Raw genomic sequence first — 20,179 nt, forward strand, 5'->3', positions numbered from 1 at the left:
AGATGCTGGGGATGCAAGTGAAGGCTGCAGCACACAGAGCTACAGCAGCCAGTTTCAGGGCCAATGGAAGTACAGCCTGACCACTGCAACTTGTACCTTGCCACACACCACACTGTCAGGGCAATGACCTGTTTAGTGCTTTTTGGTAATATAACCCCTTCTAAGACTAGAAAAGCAGAAGAGTGACAACTGATAAGTCGTATCTAATGAAAAGGACAAATGCAAACAGTATGAAAAGAGGATCCAGAAAGCCAGGAGGAGGGATGGAAGGGTGATGTGTTATTTGGGGAATGGCATTTTAATAGGATGATGTAGAAAACTGCCAGAATATAATCAGCTGACAAGTTAAAGCATCTTCATCAGTAAGGAGCAAGGGACTTAAAGCCAACAAAAAGGGATTTTAAAATATACCTTCTGTCATAGGTATTTTAATGTGCAAAACAATGAGCAAGCAACCCAAAAAGGACATGAGATGTATGAAAAAGTTAGAGCTGCTCTAAGTTTTTACTATGTTGTTCTACAACTAACTCCATCAGAGCTGAGTACCAGCTTTCCCACTGCCTAGCATCTGTTTTCATCCTTCCCACCTGTACATTAGATCAGCAGCATTTTGGATCTGTCTGCATACAGAGACAGTAGTGAAATGAACACAAAACTAAATAAATCAAAAGCCTAAAGGAAAATTCATGGAAATTTCCTTTCTGTGAATACAGAGGCAAAACACTGCACAGGCTGAGAAAGAGGGAGAAGAAATAGGGCACACGAGGCTGTGCCAGAAGTTAGTGTAAAGGGCTCTACTGAACTGTAAGTAACTTTCTGAATGACAAAAACACACCACTATATACAGGGAGAAAAACACAGCTATTCTCCAAAGTCCATGCAACTGAGACCTGTGGAAAAACACTTACCAGCATGAAAGGGATACAAATATGATGACTCCAAAGTGGTTCCATGTTAAACCTTTTAGGTAGCTCCAAGTTAATCAATAGAGATACTACACAAAGAGGGAGCTCTCACATTTATAAGCTGCTGCGCTGGTCTGAGTGCCAGGTACAATCACTGCATCACCCCTTCAGGGCAAGCAAGGAGAACTTTGGATTCTTGGACCTCAGAAGTAGCTATTTCTCATTAAAATTGGTATGTCATTACTAATCCCATACCAGGAGTTCCTGATCCATCATTAGCCATCAGTATTTTAAGTTCAGGCTTGTATGTTCATATAAATAGAGTACCAAACACAGCCTTTCACATGGGACTAAAGGATTTAGACCAAGTTGTAAGTGGAGAACTTTTCACATTTGTCTTGGAATGAAGAAGAATGGTTTGGAAACAAACTCAGCTGCAGTTGTTCCAATTGTGGAGGAAAAAAACCCAAAACAAACATTCAAACTAATAGAAGAAAACTGAAATAGTTTTCATGTTACAACAATTTTGTAACATCTTTGTATTAAAATAAATTATCCTCAAATCTGAAGCTGATTTATAACTTTTTCCCCCATTATTAATTGGAAACAACTGTTTTCCTCACTAATAAGGAATCTATGAACTCGACTGATGAAAGCTGTGTGACTGATAAAAGGCAAGCAAAAAATAGGCTGGTGAGGGGAAGCTCATACAGAACATTGCAGAAAAGTTGTTTTAAATTAAAAAGGAATCAGAAATTGCAAAGAAAGGCAGTCAGTCAAATAAAGCCCAAACCAAATCACTATTAATTAACAACTCTGCAGAAGCAGGAATGTTTTAAGATACAGCAAATAAATGTTGTGTCCCCCTTGTCCACCTGCCCCCCTCTCCAATCACCTCACACTCAAGTGTATTCCCAGTAATCCTAATTCAGTTCTATCTCCTACAAGCTTCCCATATCACACCATTTCTGTAGCTACTGTACAAGAGGAATAATTTGTTGAGTTTTCCTAATGGTAGCAATGACTTCAATAGTTCTAACACCAGCTAAAATTGCTTCAAAGAAATCCACTGCCATACCAATAGCCCCTGTTTCAAAACCAGTCAGTAGAGATCGGTAGTTGGAAGTGTTAAGAAGGGTTTTTTTGGACATGGACAGATTAATCCAGCAGTAAATTAAAAGAGCAGCAAGAAAACTGTAGGAGGACATCATTCAGATATCCTGGATCCCATCCTGGATTTACAGCACCTGTTGAGCAAGACATTGCTGTGCTGGAAGGTGCTGCTCTGGGCTGTGTAGCAAATAGGCTCTTGGGAGTGCACTGCCCTCCACAACGAGGAAAACAGAACCGATCAACTGGCTCGTGCTTCCATCCAGCTGAAGGGAACTTGGACTGGAGAGAACTCACAGAACACCACACTTGCAATGTGTAAGCGTGCCAACACCTTCAGTGTAGCTGTAGTGGGTTGTAGTGGCTGGCTGCCAGACACCCCCCGAGCTGCTCTCACTCCCTCTACTCCATGGGACAGGGGGAGAAAATGAGATGGGTCGAGCTAGACAGGGAGATCACTTACCAACCACCCTCATGAGCAAAGCAGCCTTGGCTTGGGGAAGTTAACTGAGGAACAATGGCTCCTTCGCAGGCTCAGCTTCACTCCTTCGATCCCAATTCTGCCATTTCCTCCCCACCCCGAGCGGCACAGCAGAATGGGGAACGCGGGTTTTGGTCAGCCCGTAACACTTTGTCTTTGCTGCTCCTTCCTCCTCACGCTGTTCCCCTGCTCTAGCATGGGGTCCCTCCCACAGGATACAGTCCATCACAAACTGTTCCAGCGTGGGTCCTTCCCACGAGCTGCTGTTCCTGCCAGAAAACCTGTTCCTGTGTGGGCTCCTCTCCAGAGGCCAGAGCTCCTGCCAGGAGCAGATATCCACAAGCTGCAGCTTCCTTCAGAGCACATCCTCCTGCTCTGCCATGGGGTCGTCCATGGGCTGCAGGTGGATATCTGCTACAGCATGGTCCTCCAAGGGCTGCAGGTGGATATCTGGATAACTTTCCCATGAAACTGGCACTTAATCTTGAGAGACAGAGCATGTACAAATGCAAGTTATAAGTGTCAGTCTTCAGTTCATGAATGCATGATCTCTTGATCCTCTTTCTGCCCCTGAAACATCAACCCTATTAGAACTTCTACTTGGTCCTAAAAAAAAAGCTCATGAAGATACTCAATGTCAAGATCATAAATCTGGGGTAAAAGACTACTGACGTTCCATGCAATTCTATAAATAACGCTGTAGTTTAGATTGGAAGAACAAATCTCCAGATCATCTCTATTTACTGTTCTTCAGTTTATGCTGGGAAGCAACATGGAAGTATGCAAAACTGGATTCCTTCCAGGTTCAACTATCTGCGAGACGCACTCCTCCGTTATGTCCTGCCCAAAGAATAAGGCTGAGGTTTGATCTAGCCTGCAAAAACAACTTGCTGGGAACACAGATGGATGTTGGACCCTCAGGTTTCCACTCTGGATCTGTCACTACAGTGCCATACTACTTGCCATGGACACCGTCTGGAAGCTGCTGTTCAATACACAGCGTGGGCCGAGCACAACCAGTCATCCTTTGATTTGCCTGAGCAAATTTGCTCATTTTTCCCTTCAGAGCCCATGTGCGCTATTTATAGAACGGCTTTACATTCTTATTAGTTACCAGACAATGATTTTTAATGCATGTTCCATCACTACAAATACTCTTCTGTGAAGCTTTCTACATTATGTAAACCAGGCAATTATCACTGCACGGTTTAGAAGGTCATTCCAACGCCTATAAAATAAACAGCAATGGGAATTGGAGTCTGTGGAGCTTTTTGGCTTTTCAGCTATAGATTCAGCAAGCTCCCCATTTGCATTCATGCCACGTAGTTTAAAACCTAACAAGGGTACTAATTCGTAGCACAGAATTGACAGAAACATTTTTATTGATCTGTGTATCTTGGCTTTGTGTAACCCACGCTCCACACAACACCCCACGTACATAACATGCTCTTTTCCTGAGTGATGAGACGTTGTGGCTCCAGGACTCGGTGCAGCTGCAGCATAGAGGAGAGAGGTTTTTCAACCCACGTTAAAGTCTTTTCAACGTACAGCTGTCATCAGAAAAAGGAAAGGATTAGTCAGGTTTCTTTTCTTTTTAGGAGGAGAAAAATTAGGACACAGAGCAACGGTGCAGCCATTTATCCATCACGCAGCAAAGGGATGGATACGCCTGACATCAGCAGTACAGCACACACCGGGGAGCCCTGGCAGCATCCCAAAACCACCCAATGCTTGAAAATGATGAAGAATTGTTCCACTAATAAAAATATTTCTCTGTTGAAGATCACAGCGTATTCATGTTACCAGAGGCCCTTCGTTAGTACAAACAGTATTTCCTTTTCTGACAGAAAGAGGAAGTCTCAGATTAAGGCAACTTCTCACATTCCTGCAGAGACCCATGAACTGTCATAGAACTGTTTCCTCCAGACTGCTGCTATTTCCCTCTCAAGAAATAAGTTTAACAACAAAAGCTACACTTCTAATCTAACTGTGATGAAATCAGTAAACCAAAACCATTAAAAACACAATTCTGAAGGATGTACTTCTAAAAACAAGACTGAAACTCAGCCTTAAGCTCTGGAAAATACTCCTGACAAAGCGAGGTGAAGTGGCATGGAAAAGAGTGCCCTTTAGGCAAAGTATTTTGGGGGGAAATCTGGCAGGTACTGTAGACTGGCAGACATGGGGAAACTTGCCTGTGCACACTCAGGATCTCCCTCCTCCCCTCAATGCTTACATATTAATCTTGCCTGGTTCTCTAAGTAAATCTTGGAAGAAAAATGTGTCTCATCTAAAAACAAGGGGAAAAAAACCACTTTCCCCTTCAATTTCCAAGGAAAAAATATATGCCAGTCAATAAATGGGGAAAGTTTTGTGCAATGTGATGAACCCATAGCTTATAGGCCTCTGCCGCTTCATTTTGGAGAAGTAATAAGACAGAAAGATTACCTTTTGAACACTTCACATTCAGATATACCCAGTGCCTGCACTGATGCAAAGAGAGGAATGCACAGACATCACTTACACCTCTATTACATGAATGCTGAGAAAGAAAAACATTTAACTTTTATGTTCTTAATTATACACCTATTTTTCAATGAAGCATTAAAACAAAGGGAAATAGAGATTCCTTTTCCTGCCATTCCAGCTATATTTCATTAATATCTGCATTATACTGTCACATGGAGTAAAGACCACTGGCTAATGTGCAGTAGGAATGGAGAATCTGTATTGTGACCATGTGTCACTGTGAAAGCATAAGTGCCGTATAAACACCCCACACACACACCACCACAAAAAAACCCACAACCTCCCCAAAACCCAACCAAAACCCCACACCAGGGAAGGAAGGGAGAAGTATCAAGCACTCCACACAACTTTCACTCCCCAAGGACAAGCGGTTTCAACCTCGTGCATTGAGATTGTATCTGGCTTAAAAGCTACAAAACCCCCAAGGTCTTCAGAACGCCCTGAGACTAAAGGCACAATTAAATCCTGTCTGAGTCTTCAAATAATTCCTGTGGATTTACTGCTCAAACTGCAAATTCCACATTAAGTATGCACTCGAGCTACTTCCAAGTGGCAGCAGGAAAACACCTGCAATCCAGCAGCGGTTCTGCAGCGGTATCTGCCAAACAAGAGCATCAGATGAAGTCTACAGGCTGAATATCAATGAGCTGCTCCATATGGACAGAAGCTGCTCCCAAGAGCTGCGGTCAGGGAGCCTGGATGTGTTTTACAGCAGAGTCCATGTGTGCACACAGAGCCCTTGTAGCTGGCAGGTTCCAAGATTGAGATCACAGTTTCTATCACACTCATCATCACCATGGCCTGCAGTGAAGAGCTGAGTGACCGTGACACCTGATTCGGTTGTCTCCTTCTTCTGGAGAGGAGTCAGTGCAAGCCAGTGTCTTCATGGCTATTTTATTTGTTTATGTTGCCAGGTAATAATGCTGCAGACAGTAACAGCAGGAGAAGCAAACCTACGTCAGCCGGGACGTGATGCAGATGGTAGCAGGGTTAGTTCCTTGAGGAAATCATTCCCACCGAGGACCTGCCCCCTCCAGGTACAGCTAGAAAATGCTTCGTTAGCTGCTTTATTAGCAGAGACAGCAGCAATCTTGGGCATCTGTGTACTTATTTTCTCATTTCCACCAAGAATTTAATTAACTGGCATTAATTAAGTTTTCTGTTTGATCTGGAAAGTCAGTTCAAATCAACATTTTTATGGAGAGTTTAATGCTGACGGATAATTCCTTTTAGAAGAGGTAGCGATAGGACAAGGGGAAATGGGTTTACTTAAACAGGGGAAGTTCAGGTTGGATATAAGGAAGAAGTTCTTTACTGTGAGGGTGGTGAGGCGCTGGCACAGGTTGCCCAGAGAAGTGATAAATGCTCCATCCCTGGCAGTGTTCAAGGCCAGGCTGGACAGAGCCTTGGGCAACGTGGTCTAGTGTGAGGTGTCCCTGCTCATGGCAGGGGGGTTGGAACTGGATGATCTTAAGGTCTTTTCCAACCCAAACCATTCTGTGATTCTATGATTCTGTGATGCTTGGGCTTGCAGCAAGAAGGGCAGAACAGGGGAAGCTATTCTGCTCTAAAACCAAGATTTTTATTTGCTGTTAGACATGATTAGCTAAATCATAAAAATGGCAATGTTATCCAATTTGAGAAGTGTGGATGTTTTGCAGCTATACCAGAAGATCTAGAAGCTCAACAGGACATAAAATACTTTGGACAGGCCAGGTAAGATGTCCAGGAAAGGTGTGAATTGTTGTCAGTGTACAGCAAAACACCATCCGCCCACCCAACTGCTATAATTGTCTGTTGTAGAACAAGTCCAGCTGAGCCCCTGACACTTTGAAACATTCACCACATTTAAAGTTATTAAAACCAGGCAAATTTATTATCTATCTCTGCACGGTTGTTTGTTCCTATCCACTGCAATTTAACAAGCAATATTGTCACCTTCTTAAGCTGTAAATGTATTAAGTTCTGTACAAGCTTCACAACCTATAAACATGGGTGCTAGCATTCATATTTACCATTAGAGTCCAAATTTCATAAGCACGAGGATAAAATGTTGGAAACTCAACAATTTGAGGCACAATATAAAAATAAAAATGAAGGAAAAACAGAAGAAAGAAGTTGCACACCCTTGAAAACAGTACACACACTAGTGCCATGATCTTACCAAAATCAAGGTCAGGAAAACATGTTCACCTGAACTATGAAAATGCAAGCGGAGAATGAGGCTTGTTTTTCTGGATCCTTCAGGCAGAGCTTCCCAGCCTCTCCTCACATCTCCAAATCCGAAACTAAAATGTCTGGGCATTTATTCACATCACAATAAAAGCACAAGAGCAGCTACATAAGGAAAAGTACAGGACATGGGAGCCTTTTGCCATGTTCAGATCCAGGCTTGAGGTCTCGTGTCTATTCCAAACATATTGGACAAGTGCCTTGGGCAGAACAGAATCCTTGTCTGGGCTGCAGTATCACTGAAAGCAGAAACCCAAATCCATTCCCCCTACCAGCTCAAAACTGTGTAACCCATTAACCTTCGGAAATGTTAAGCAAACGCTTGAATGAATCCCTGACTCCCCACACACCACTGTGCTCTTGCTTTCCACAAAGCCAATAAAGCCACCTTGGTTTCACTTGGTCTTTCCCCCCAGCTGGCAGGTTCCCTGTGCTGCAGTGAGCCCACAAGGGTGATTCTGTGCAAGTTCCTGCAGCTCCAGGCCAGCAACAGTCATGGGATACATAAAGTCCAGATGGATTTAACAGCACACATCCACATACTGCAACAGGTAAACTGATCCTCAATAACACAAGTTTTAAGAACAGATTTAATCCAAGGCTTTGGTTCTCTTGTTTCTCCTTAGCGGGTAGCTAGGAGCAAACCAATGGATTTGAATTGTACAAAGCTCTGAAGGCCACACAGGGCATCCCACTGCCTGTGGGGCTGAGAACCACAAGATGTGGACTGATTCTATAGGGACTGTAGTGATAGGACAAGGGGTGATGGATTTAAACTTAAACAGGGGAAGCTCAGGTAAGATATAAGGAAGAAGTTCTTCCCTGTGAGGGTGCTGAGGCGCTGGCACTGGGTGCCCAGAGAAGCTGTGGCTGCCCCATCCCTGGCAGTGTTCAAGGCCAGGTTGGACACAGGGGCTTGGAGCAACCTGCTCTAGTGGAAGGTGTCCCTGCCCGTGACAGGGGCTTGGAACTGGATAAGCTTTAAGGTCCCTTCCAACACAAACCATTCTAAGATTCTATGTCCTATTACTAGAAAAAGATAAACAGCAAATTGCAGGCATGTATCACCAGACAGTCTTTTTAGCTTGCATGTCGCTTGCTTCCATTTCTTACTATTTTGGGTCAATAAAAATTATACAAAGCTATACTTGTGTTGGAGATGTTAGACCTTAGCTGAAGAGAGGCTTGTTTAGACTCTTGCAACACCAGTGAAACCAATCCAGGCCTTGCAGCTCACTATTGCTTTACATTTGAGCATCCCTGGATAGATTGAAAGCAATTGCAGCAGTCAGCAATTCCAGCAAGTGAACCTAAAGCAAAGCAGAGCCACAAGACCAGAAGACCCCCAACCTATCCACAACTCTTTTCTAGTACTTTAAATGAGTCGTTTCATCCACAGGACAGGAATTGTGAACTCGGTAGCTACATACAAACACACACACCCCCCTAAGGAAACAAGGAGTTTTCCTGGAGCTTTGGAACCACCACAACACACCCAGCAAGTCAGCTCAGCCCCGCTGATGCCAACAGAGCTGTGCTGATTTCACCCAAGCTGAGTTTCTGTCCCATACAGCAAAAACATCACTGAGAACCTGCTGTGGGTTTCCCCATTACGTTACTGCACTGTTCCTTACTCCTCATTCTTTTTCAAACCTACTTTTTTATGGGAATATTTTCTGTTAAGTTACCACATTTCCCATATCTACAAATAAGAAACCTAAAGTTGTATTTCAGGATTATTGAGAATATTACAGTTCATGGGTTTAGGGTCCCACCCCTCAAAAATACCCTTAACACATACTGGAATAACAAATCACGGTATGAAGCTGGAGATCAGAGGTCTATGCTGTGCTTTCCTTCTTGTAAATTAGCTTATTTCAGTTGACCAACATTACTGCATACAGAAAGAACAAGGAGTACTTCATTTTTCTGTAGCTCTTCTATAGGTAAATCAACTTCAAGCTGTCTGTATTCGTTCTGTTAAGCCACAGATCAATTCCCAAGGTACAACATCAAAGTACTTTGTTAAATGATAATGCTACCTCCCTCATAATCAAAGACCAAATAAACAGACACTGAAGTCAGTCAGTAACAGCTACATATGGCTGAGCAGCACCGTGACCTTTCCTAATCACTGCAGCTGGCATCACACAAGTGAGAAGAATGAAATATTTAAAGCATTTATGATTTTTTTTAGAAAACAACCTAAAAGGGCAATAAATTGTCAGGATAAGAAAAGCAATAGAAAAGCCATAATGTACGTGTATCCCATGGAAGTTGTTACTATTCAAAGTAAGAGACAGTGAATGCCAGCCACAGAAATAAGAGTATTTTAGGGAAAAATCCTCTAGATGAGTCAGTCACTGTGTGTCCAGTTGTCCACTGATCCAACTGTATCGTTACTTGCTTGTGTTTGTAGCACCCTGAGGTAGAATGCTTCATATTCTTGCAGCAGCAAGCCCTCACTTCACACCAGCACTGGCCAGTATCACTGGTGAAGGCTTCCATGTATCCATGTATCTACTCACATCCCACTGCTGGCTCCTCCTTTGACCTGGCATGTGCATTTGTGAACCTGCATCAGCAACTGCACCAGTTAAACTGATCAAAAGTAGCTCGAGAAGAAAGAAAAGCATAGTTTAAGTCAGATCAGCTTCCCAACTGAAATCACTGTATGGCTGTACTGTGCTTGTGAAGCTCTACAGAGATTTGAATCAGGATGAGGAGACAAAGTGAGCGGCAGAAGCAGGGCAGGAGTGAATCTTTGAAAGGAGTCACTTCTCCTACATTAGTAATCTGTGAAACAACAGCCAATAGGCCTAATTCTAATACAGAGTCAGTAGAGCCTCTTGAAATACAGTTAAATTTGGTCACATTGGGGAATAATGAATTGAAGCCATATATACATACTGATGAGCTGCAGAATACAGTAAGTTATCTTGACTGCCATGGGCAGAATTTCATATTTAATGACACACGAAAAAATATATTTAACTCCCTGCTGTCAGAGTTCATCCACATTCTGGTCTTATGTTCTTCTCCACTGCCTATTCTACATCTAAAATCCAGAGTAATTCAAGACAGGTAGACACGTCTAGAAAACCTTTACTTCTACCCAGCGTTTCTCAGTTAAAATACCCAGCCTGGATTATGGTGGGTATTCCTTCAACAACAAAATGCCCATGGCTACCCAACTTCCATTCGTATTCACACGAACTGTGATAACACACAGCTACAGGTTGGGCAGAGAAGAGATTCAGAGCAGCCCTGCAGAGAAGGACTTGGGGATGTTGGTTGAGGAGAAGCTTAACATGAGCCAGCTTCAGTGTGCGCTCGCAGCCCGGAAAGCCAACCGTATCCTGGGCTGCATCAAAAGAAGCGTGACCAGCAGCTCAAAGGAGGTGATCCTGCCCCTCTACTCTGCTCTCGTGAGACCCCACTTGGAGCACTGTGTACAGTTCTGGTGTCCTCAAAATAAGAAGGACATGGAGCTGTTGGAGCAAGTCCAGAGGAGGCCACAAGGATGATCAGGGGCTGGAGCACCTCCCGCATGGAGACAGGCTGAGAAAGTTGGGGCTGTTCAGCCTGGAGAAGAGAAGCTGTGTGGAGACCTCAGAGCAGCTTCCAGTGTCTCAAGGGGGCTACAAGGATGCTGGAGAGGGACTCTTCATCAGGGACTGTAGTGATAGGACAAGGGGTAATGGGTTCAAACTTAAACAGCGGAAGTTCAGGTTAGAAATAAGGAAGAAATTCTTTGCTGTGAGGGTGGTGAGACACTGGAATGGGTTGCCCAGGGGGGTTGTGGATGCTCCATCCCTGGCGGTGTTCAAGGCCAGGCTGGACAGAGCCTTGGGTGACATGGTTTAGTGCGAGGTGTCCCTGCTCGTGGCAGGGGGTTGGAACTGGATGATCTTAAGGTCCTTTCCAACCCAAACCATTCTATGATTCTATAACACTGGTTGCAGGGTTGAACTGCTATAGACAACTTGTCTTCGGGTTGCTATAGACAAGTCTGTCTTCAAGCAAGAGGTCGCATTACATTATGATCTCTTCTACCCTTTAAATATAGTGATTTTTCACATCAGCTTTTCTAGGTACATGTGAATGAGAAGACTTATTTGCCACCTCTATCCAGATACAATCCAAGGAAGCTGAAGTTTTTCTTAGGATTCTTTCAACTTAAAGTACCATTAAATAACATTTTTGTCAATCAGAAGACACTGCAGGGTAGGAGAGGTGATTGTATTTGAAAGAAAAGAGAGGAAAGCTCTGTGTATAATGAAATCACATGAACACAGATTGAAGGAAGAATCACAGAAGATGCACGCTGGGCTATGATATACACAAGCTTGCAAAATTGGGCTGACCTTGGCACAAATGAGATGCTGGTCAATGATGGTCAAGAACTTCAAGAACTTGCCAAGCTTTAGGCTGCATGCTGCACTCAATCAGCTTGTAGAACTTGACTTGAAAGCAACCTACAATAACATACAGCTCTGCTCTTAAGAGAGGCCAGGGCAAAAATCAAGAAGTCCTAAGATTTTGATTTTAAATAGATATTTCCTACATAGTGCTCATCGTATTTAAAAGTGGGGCAATTCTAAAGGAGTGAAACAAATTACTGTAAGCAGAAACTGAAAAGGGAAACAATAAAAATTAGAAAGAGGAAAAAATGGCTCCTCACATACATATGAAACAAAAGTAGCTTCAGAATGAAATACTAAAGTAAAAAAATACAGCCTAAGAAATAGAAAGGAAAAAGCATATAGTTAAAAAAGAAATTAAAGAAGAAATTCAGGTAACCCTGAAACCTCCCAAAACAGGCAAAATTCTCAGATGTTGTAACAAATAGGAAAATCAAGAGACTGTGAAAGGAATTTCCGCTCTTTCACCAGTTGCCTTGAGGGAATGCATTTGATTGTATCTTTCCTGTCACCAAAGGTAATGAGCAAATACCATGACTACTTGATGTGGGACCTTTATTTTCTTTTCCCTGTCTTGCAACAAATCAACTTAGTCCATTCCAAAAGGAATAAACCAAAACCAGACCGCAGATTTCTTGCCAAGTCTAAGTCTGAAGTATAAGGTTCTACCATGGTACCATCTGCAAGCGAACTGAAGTGTGAGCTATTACTGGCACACTTAAAACATGATTATCCTTATCTGGCCCAACATTTACATACCTCGTAGGCCCACATTTCCAGAATGAAAGTTATCTTTGAAACTGAGATATCCATAAGCTTGGTCTGAAAGCTCAAAGGCTGTGATAAGACAGACCACCTAAAGAAATAGAGGGGATCCCTGATGAGCGCTATCTTTGGCTTACAGCCCAAATAGTGCAGTGACCAAACATGCGTCTCCTCTTGCAATCCCTAAACGAAATCATACCAAAGTTTTCTCCCAGATCTCTCTCTCACAGTAAAATACTGTATGGCTTTTTAATTCAATGATTTTAATTCAGTTGTCCCATCTGCTAGAAGTATTTTAATACAACATCTCTTTTTATATCCTAACATCAAGGTGATGTTGCCAACTAAGTTCTGCTGCAGCCATCTGTAAAAGGAAGGAGGGAGGAAACATGAATATTTCTTTCTTATTTTCAACAACTTGGATTTCAAGCAGGATTTCAGTGATGGTAAAAAGAAAATAATTAATAAATTCATACACTACATGGATTTCTCTAGAAGTAACAGTTGAATTATTTTTTTGACATTCAGAAAGGTTTCAGCTCTTGTGGCATGTTTAGTTTGGAATTAGAATGCTTACCAAGAGAATGTTATACTGGTATGGTTTAGGACTGCATCCAAAGACAGACTTTCCATTTCGTAAATTAAGAAATTCAAGTCTTACGAAATCAAATAACATCCTCTTCAAAATGTCTTTACAACTTCATGTTCACCTTCAAACGTACAGAGCAAGTAAAGTGTTACCCCTTTAACAAGGAATGGACGAGAGGCACCTTTTTCCTTTAACTGACCTTTTGGTTTTCCCAAAACCAAAAACCATAACAAGCAAACAAAAAGCTCCACACACTCAGCTCACCTGCAATTGGAAGACGATGGAACACAATTACAGGGAGGATTTTTTCATTGCATGTATCACTAAGCAAGAACCTACCGCAGGGTTTTCCGATGTCAGCTTCAACACTCAAGAGACCGAAGACAAAACCATAACCACAGGACTTGGGCAACAAGGTGGATACTCATACTCACACTGCCTAACGACTTGCAGGATTTACTCTTCTATTTGTAAACCAACTCTTGTGCTACAGAAAATGCAATTTAATTCAACTGGTGGCACGGGCCACCATGACAAACTCTGGCCTGTAAAACAACACTCAAGACTCAGCAACTATCCCATTAAATCCACATCCCAACCCATGAAGTGTTAATAATGGGTTTCTTTTAAACAACATTCTGCAGGAATTTCTTCTGTAGGAACTTTCTTCTCCATGGTAGCTATGCTTAACACAGACCTTACAGCAAGCTTCTGCTGTTGAACCATGGGCGCAAAAACACACTCTCTTGGCTGGTAATGGTGTTTCTAGGCCTCAGCCCGAAAATAAATGTTGGGAAAATCAGAGGCTGGAGGACTCCTTTCCCCCACAACCTTGTGTACTGTTTATAAAACTAGTTATACAGTTAGGACATTCATCCAACCTTAAAGAATAAAAGTTTTAAACTAGGTACAAGACATGAAATACACAGTTGATACACGAGCCTTGGGTGACATGGTGCAGTGGAAGGTGTCCCTGCCTGTGGCAGGGGGTTGGAACTGGATGAGCCTTAAGGTCCCTTCCAACTCAAACCATTCTGTGATTCTATGATTATACTGCTTTGCAACATCCGTCTACCAAGTACAGGTCAGGCCCCTACTGAAGGCTGTGCTCTTCCTCCGCTCCCCATGTGCAGGGACCCTTCTGCAAGTATCTGCTCTGTTATGTTCAGTTTCAGTTTCATGAGTTCCTATTTTCCATGACAAGAGATTTTACAGACACTTTTCACCTATGTCGAAAACAATGAACTTCAGCCTTCCACGCAATAAATTAGATTCTAATGATGCACACTCTTTGTAAGGGGGATAAGAGGATGAGCCCCTGCAGTGGGATTAAAAACCTTTTCCATTTCCCAACACCAATTTGAAAGCGCATTTGTAAACACTTCACACATCATCCCTCGTGTCTCAGTGAATTCACCTCACATTCACACCAGGCTCCCTAGCAACTCTTCCTTTACTAATACATTTTTCCATTTACTGAAAACAATAACAAGAGTGAGTCATTCCTGCAGAATACAGCCCTTCACATACACCAGATGCAACTAATGCCTACTCAGATCGCTGTATTTATCACCCAAGTCTGTCAGCATTTTGCATCTTTTGTAAATGTTTTTGTCAGGATGTTGGGATTATTTTCTTTTTAATGTTAAGATCTTAATATTGCTTGTCAAAATGTACTACCAAGTTCTGTAAAAGCTAACATCTAAATAGCTCAGTTACTAGCAGCTTGAGAATACCACCCAAACAGTGACCCAGAATTACTGTCTTTTAACAAGGGAGTAAAACAAATGGCGAGAAACAAGCTCACAGCTTTAGAACTGAGAAAATCAGCATTTCCTTATGTTCGTCAAGGCTTTCCCTTCCAATTCCATTGAATCTGTTCCAATAAACAGGTTTTTTTGTTGTTGTTTTTTGGTGTTCTCTCTTTAACACTTTAGTGCAGTTCTTACACTACTTCTATAAACATCGAGCCTGACTGGCTCGGTACGTACACAACGGGCAAGTGGAGCTCCCATCCCCTTCAGTCTCCTCTGATACAGTGGGGTGCAAGCACACAAACCAAAAATGAACAGTGAGCAGAGAACTGGAGTAATTCACTCTGATGAAATTATACAGCTGTTGGGTGGGATGTTCACCCAATGCTGTGAAATCTAAGGAGGTAGTTAGGAAGTCTGGCTTTATGAAATGCCTTTTTGTTTTCCAGAGTCCGAGGAAAACAGCAGAGCCCAGTTCTACCTTTACTCATTTTGTTTTCTTACAGAGGTGTTCCAGGAACTCATTAAAATTACAGCAGCCTGATATTATTAGATGAGTGATTTCAAGTAAAAGGCACTTGCCTATAGCCACACGTTACGTGTAAGGGCAGAACAGAACAATGACATAGTAACAGGCAGACACAGATGCTGTAGATCCTACATTATTCATGATCTATTCAATACAAAAATCAAGTGGTCCTGGAAAATTAATTCTAGTAAGAAAGGAGTGACATTTTTAAAGACATCTCTACAAATCATTTACTTTTTCTACAAAGCATAGATTCAGCAGTTGCAAAGAATTAAGATGTAAAAGTAAAGCTAAGAAGTGTTTAATCAGTTCCTAGTAAGTATGCCACTACCACAAAGGGTGGCTCTACTTCAGCAAAGCAAAACTAACAAGCATTCAACACACTGAGGAAAACAAGAAATGCATTTAACATCAATTCATTTCAAACAATAATTGAGTATTTCAAGTCATGTTTTGTACACTTGCAAGAGCCATTTAGGATTTTGAAGTTAGTTGTAATCTAGAAATAATCTAATTGTAAAATCTAAACAGCAGCGCAGCTGTGGACTTTCAGCCTCTCTCATTTCCATAAGCATTAAAGCAGCCTATTTTTGCTCTTATTCTCATTTAGAGCATTAAGACTCTAAAAAACCACTGTTCTGATGGGATTACACAGAATGCAGTTGCTATTTTCACAGCCTGAGCTATCCGGACAAGAAAAACATTTTTACCACAGAAAAATAAGGCAAAGATCTTTACGCCACAAGTAGCAGTTACAAATGCTGACATTTATTATGCTGAAGATGGAGTTTATGTCATCAGGATTCTCTTTGGGAAAGCTGCAGTTGCAAAACGATAATCATTAGGCTTACTATAGTTCAAAGCCAAATGATGGCAGCTGTACATGCCACGACAAAAAAACATTTGTAAGTCTCAAGCACACACTTAATTTAACTACAACCAAACTCCAAGATATTTCCGATTTACAGCAAATGACTCGGAACACTGACTACATCCCGGTGCTGCTCTTACCTTTCTTAGCAGCATCTGTTCTCCGTCTTGCTGGCGATACCAGATCCTTTACAATCTGTAGCACTTGAATCATTGCTCATTAGCAAGATCAAAGGGATTAGATGCTCCTCTAGAATTCCAACAGGTTTCATTACTACATGGGATTACATCGCTGTCATCAGGATGCTCAAGCAAAACTGATGGAGGAACAACTCATCTACCTTCACAGAAGGATTTCTGCCTGACGACTCTACAGGCTGGGGTGATGGATTTAAAGTGACTTCAGCACAAGGAGACAAAAAAGACTGCAAGCAGTCCTAAATGTATTTCTGCAGAGCATTTTAAAATTACTTACTGCAGAGAATGCATACCAATTCCCCTAAATAAAGTTTACAGGAAACATTCACACCACAAAGTAACTAAAGAAAACACCACTCGAAATGAACGTGGAGAGATGCAACGTACTCCTCTCAGCTCAGCAGCCAAGCAGCGTGTCTGCATCCTCTAAAAGTCTGTCTCAAGTCATGAAATTTCATGGAATGCTTTAAAGAGAGCTACGAGAGCAGCGCAGAGCCAGCATCAGACTTGCTCACAAAATTAAAGTTAAATCTAGGTTGCTAAACTCCCATCAGGCACAAGCAAACACCTGCAAAAGAGTCATTCGGTTCCTTTTCTCCCCCCTTGAATGCACATCTCCGACACCCTCCTATGTGAACGGAATACTTGCACACCAGGAGGCACGCTGGAAATCCCGGGAGTATTTCAGGCGCTCTTCTCTCTCCTACCACCAGAGGCCCAGAGAACTATTTCAGCTAAGGTGCTATCACTGCTTCTGTCAGGTAATTTTAAGCAGACAAATTGCAGTATGTGCCCCACACCATTTGGAAAAGGTCCAAAGGCACTTCAGAAGTACCTTCTGTCACAACCTCTATGGAGCTAACCAACAAAAATCTTGAGAAATCATGCTTTATAGGCTCAAGTTAAATAACTGTCAGCCCTGAAGAGGCTCTGTGAACACTTCAGGAGACCAAATTCCTTCACAGCCTTGCGAGGCCTTGCCCACACAAAGACAGCGATTAGGAAGCCAACTACCATAACATTAAAACAAACCACAGGCCACCATCAAGGCACAGCAGGACATATTCTCTGGCCTTTAGACCTTCTGTTCCCGTTGCTTAAGTGTTAGATGGTAGGGGGGAGAGGTCATCTCTTTCCATTTCTAGCTGCTGATCACAAGCTTTTCAGATTTTAGATTCTCTGGTCTATTTATCCACATGCACGTCAGCCTCTTGAAACACACAGAGCACAGGCAGCACAAACTCTTTCTATTATGTCAGTCTCATTTACAGCCTACCCGTTAATCCATCTCTGCCAGAAGAACTAACAGCCCAAAGTACTATTCTATTTGGTTTGGCAAAACAAAGACAAGTCAAAATCCTTCTCTCTGAACACTGATTTCTTCTCCCACCCTGCAAATACTCAGGTGGCCAATAGGACTGGTCTCAATAGGAAGCCTGTAGACAACTGTGCAACTGTAAATCACCTCTGCCTGAAAAAGGATTCTTCAAACCATTGCAAATAGAAGTCTCCACTTTCTATATGAAGAATAATTTCTAACTCCTGCACCTAAACTTAAATTCCAGGTTTCAAATAACTGACCTTGCTTGTAGAGAGGTAAGGAAAAGACCACCATAAATAGATGTTTGGAGGTTATAGCTGTTCTGGAAACATTTAAAGAAGGGGTTGTCTGATAAAGTTTACCTGGAGGTCCTTTACTTAGTAATCCAGCCCTCAAAATTACTGCTGTATGAACTTTCCCACCCTTATCTTGCCATGATGTCTTCTTTTTTTGGTTGGGTTATCAAACAATTTGTCTTGAAGTTAAAGATATAAACTCAAAAGAAGAGCATTACCTACAGCTATATTACATTGCAAATTTCCTCTAAAAAGCTAGCTTTTAAGTTTATGGTTCACAGAACACAATTACCTTTACAGCACTGCTAAGCTTTTGATGGTCCTTATAGAAACATAATAAAGAGAGAAATAAAGGGGGGGAGTAAGGTTGAATAAAATCATCAGTAATAACATCTGCTTAACCAACTGAAGTATGAGCATACCTTGCAGATCCTGAAGGTGATTTTTAACTGAATTAGATTATCTCATTTCTCCAGCAAGGTTCTCAAGTGCTGGAATAAGGAGAGGATGATGGTCTGACAAAAAGAAACAGTGGGGAAGGGGGAGCAGAGGAAGAGAGAAAGGAATAGAAGGCATGCTTTGTACTTGCTTTTGTATCAAAATTACTTCAGAAAGAAATGGGGCACTTCAGTAGCAAGGAATTAACACCTAGGAAAGGATTACAGCTATTCCTGACTGCAAAAAGGGGGTTGCTCCCTTTTCTTCCAAACTATCCCTCGTCCTGCTGGTAACAAAGATGACAATCTGGAAAAGGACTCCTAGCTGATTTGCAGGTCTAGGGACTGTGGTGAGAATACAAAACCAGTACTTACTAAAGCTTGCAGAATAGCCATTAGAAAAGCTTTCATCCCACAGTCACCAGTACCTCTCCTTCTCCACCAGCGCTAGGGGTATTTTAAACAGTTAAAGCCTGCTCAGAGCTTTTAAAGAGACACACACAAGAACTTAAGGACTAGGAATCATTTTCACACACTCCTACCTCCCTTGACATGAAATAATCTCCGAAGATGACATGCACAGTATTTTCCCCTCTCTTCTTTGTTATGGAAAATGTCAAGCTTCGGAATGAATTTAGGAAAATGTAGACAAGATTACTAAACATCCTGTGAGCAATGTAAAGAAAGAAAATGGTGCAAGTATGAAGCAGGGCCATGGAGTTCATGGTAAACAATGCAACAAAATTAGACAAACCACTGAAACTTTGAGGAATTATACAATAAGCTTTGTGGCTGCTATTTCTTTTTCCTCAAATCAGTTTCTACACCTATGTAGACAGTAACACTAAACCTGCTTTAGAAAGTACAATACCAAAAAGACTTCAAGAGTCTTAAAGAGTTAAAACGAGTCCAGAGAAGGGCCACAAAGATGCTCCGAGGGTTGGAGCAGCTCCACTCTGGAGCTAGGCTGGAGAAGAGAAGGCTCCTTACGGGGAGACCTTAGAGCAGCTCCAGTGCCTAAAGGGGCTCCAGGAAACCTGGAGAGGGGCTTTTTAAAGGGCCTGCAGGAACAGGACAAGGGGAATGCCTTTAACCTGACAGAGGGGAGATTGAGATTAGATATTAGGAAGAAGTTGTTCCCTGTGAGGGTGTTGAGGCGCTGGCACAGGGTGCCCAGAGAAGCTGTGGCTGCCCCATCCCTGGCAGTGTTCAAGGCCAGGTTGGACACAGGGGCTTGGAGCAACCTGCTCTAGTGGAAGGTGTCCCTGTCCATGGCAGGGGGTTGGAACTGGATGAGCTTTAAGGTCTCTTCCAACCCAAACCAGTCTGTGATTCTATGAAACAAAACACACTCATGGCTAAATTATGTAACTTCATCTGTTACTCATAAGCGATAACTTGGTTATAGTTCACTTTTATCTTTGAATCATGACACCCAGCTGACATTGCCACACAACTGTAACAACTGCCATCTCTCAGACCACATCCTACAAAACTCAAACTGCGGGCAAGGATATTTACCAGCCAAAAGTTCACAGCAATTCTGACACAGATACACAAGGTAAACCAAAAGGAAACCACATCATAAACACAGTGTGACAATTTAAATAGCTTCTGTTTGAAGAGAAACACAGTGTTACATGTTCAGTGAGCATCACTTGAATTCTGCTAAGCATTTTCAGTTTGCTAAGCAATATGTGCTTGATGATATTCTTGCAGTTTGCTTTTCTCCCTTAACT

At 42.2% G+C, this 20,179-nt stretch overlaps 1 protein-coding gene across 6 annotated transcripts in view; it reads right to left on the reverse strand.

Moving 5' to 3' along the window:
- USP6NL (USP6 N-terminal like) overlaps positions 1–20,179 on the reverse strand; it is a 123,677-nt gene that overhangs the window by 86,521 nt on the left and 16,977 nt on the right. Inside the window, exon 1 of one of the 6 annotated variants that reach the window (XM_030478922.1) lies at positions 16,330–17,959. The exons of 4 other annotated variants lie outside the window; for them this stretch is intronic. In XM_030478922.1, the coding sequence (XP_030334782.1) occupies positions 16,330–16,402 (73 nt within the window). In that variant the 5' untranslated portion in view covers positions 16,403–17,959. Of the gene's footprint in view, positions 1–2,478; positions 2,824–16,329; positions 17,960–20,179 lie in introns of those variants that run through there. One more of the 6 variants, XM_030478923.1, reaches the window with a different exon arrangement.

This window comes from Strigops habroptila, chromosome 3, assembly GCF_004027225.2.
Source record: "Strigops habroptila isolate Jane chromosome 3, bStrHab1.2.pri, whole genome shotgun sequence".
Lineage (NCBI taxonomy): Eukaryota > Metazoa > Chordata > Aves > Psittaciformes > Psittacidae > Strigops > Strigops habroptila.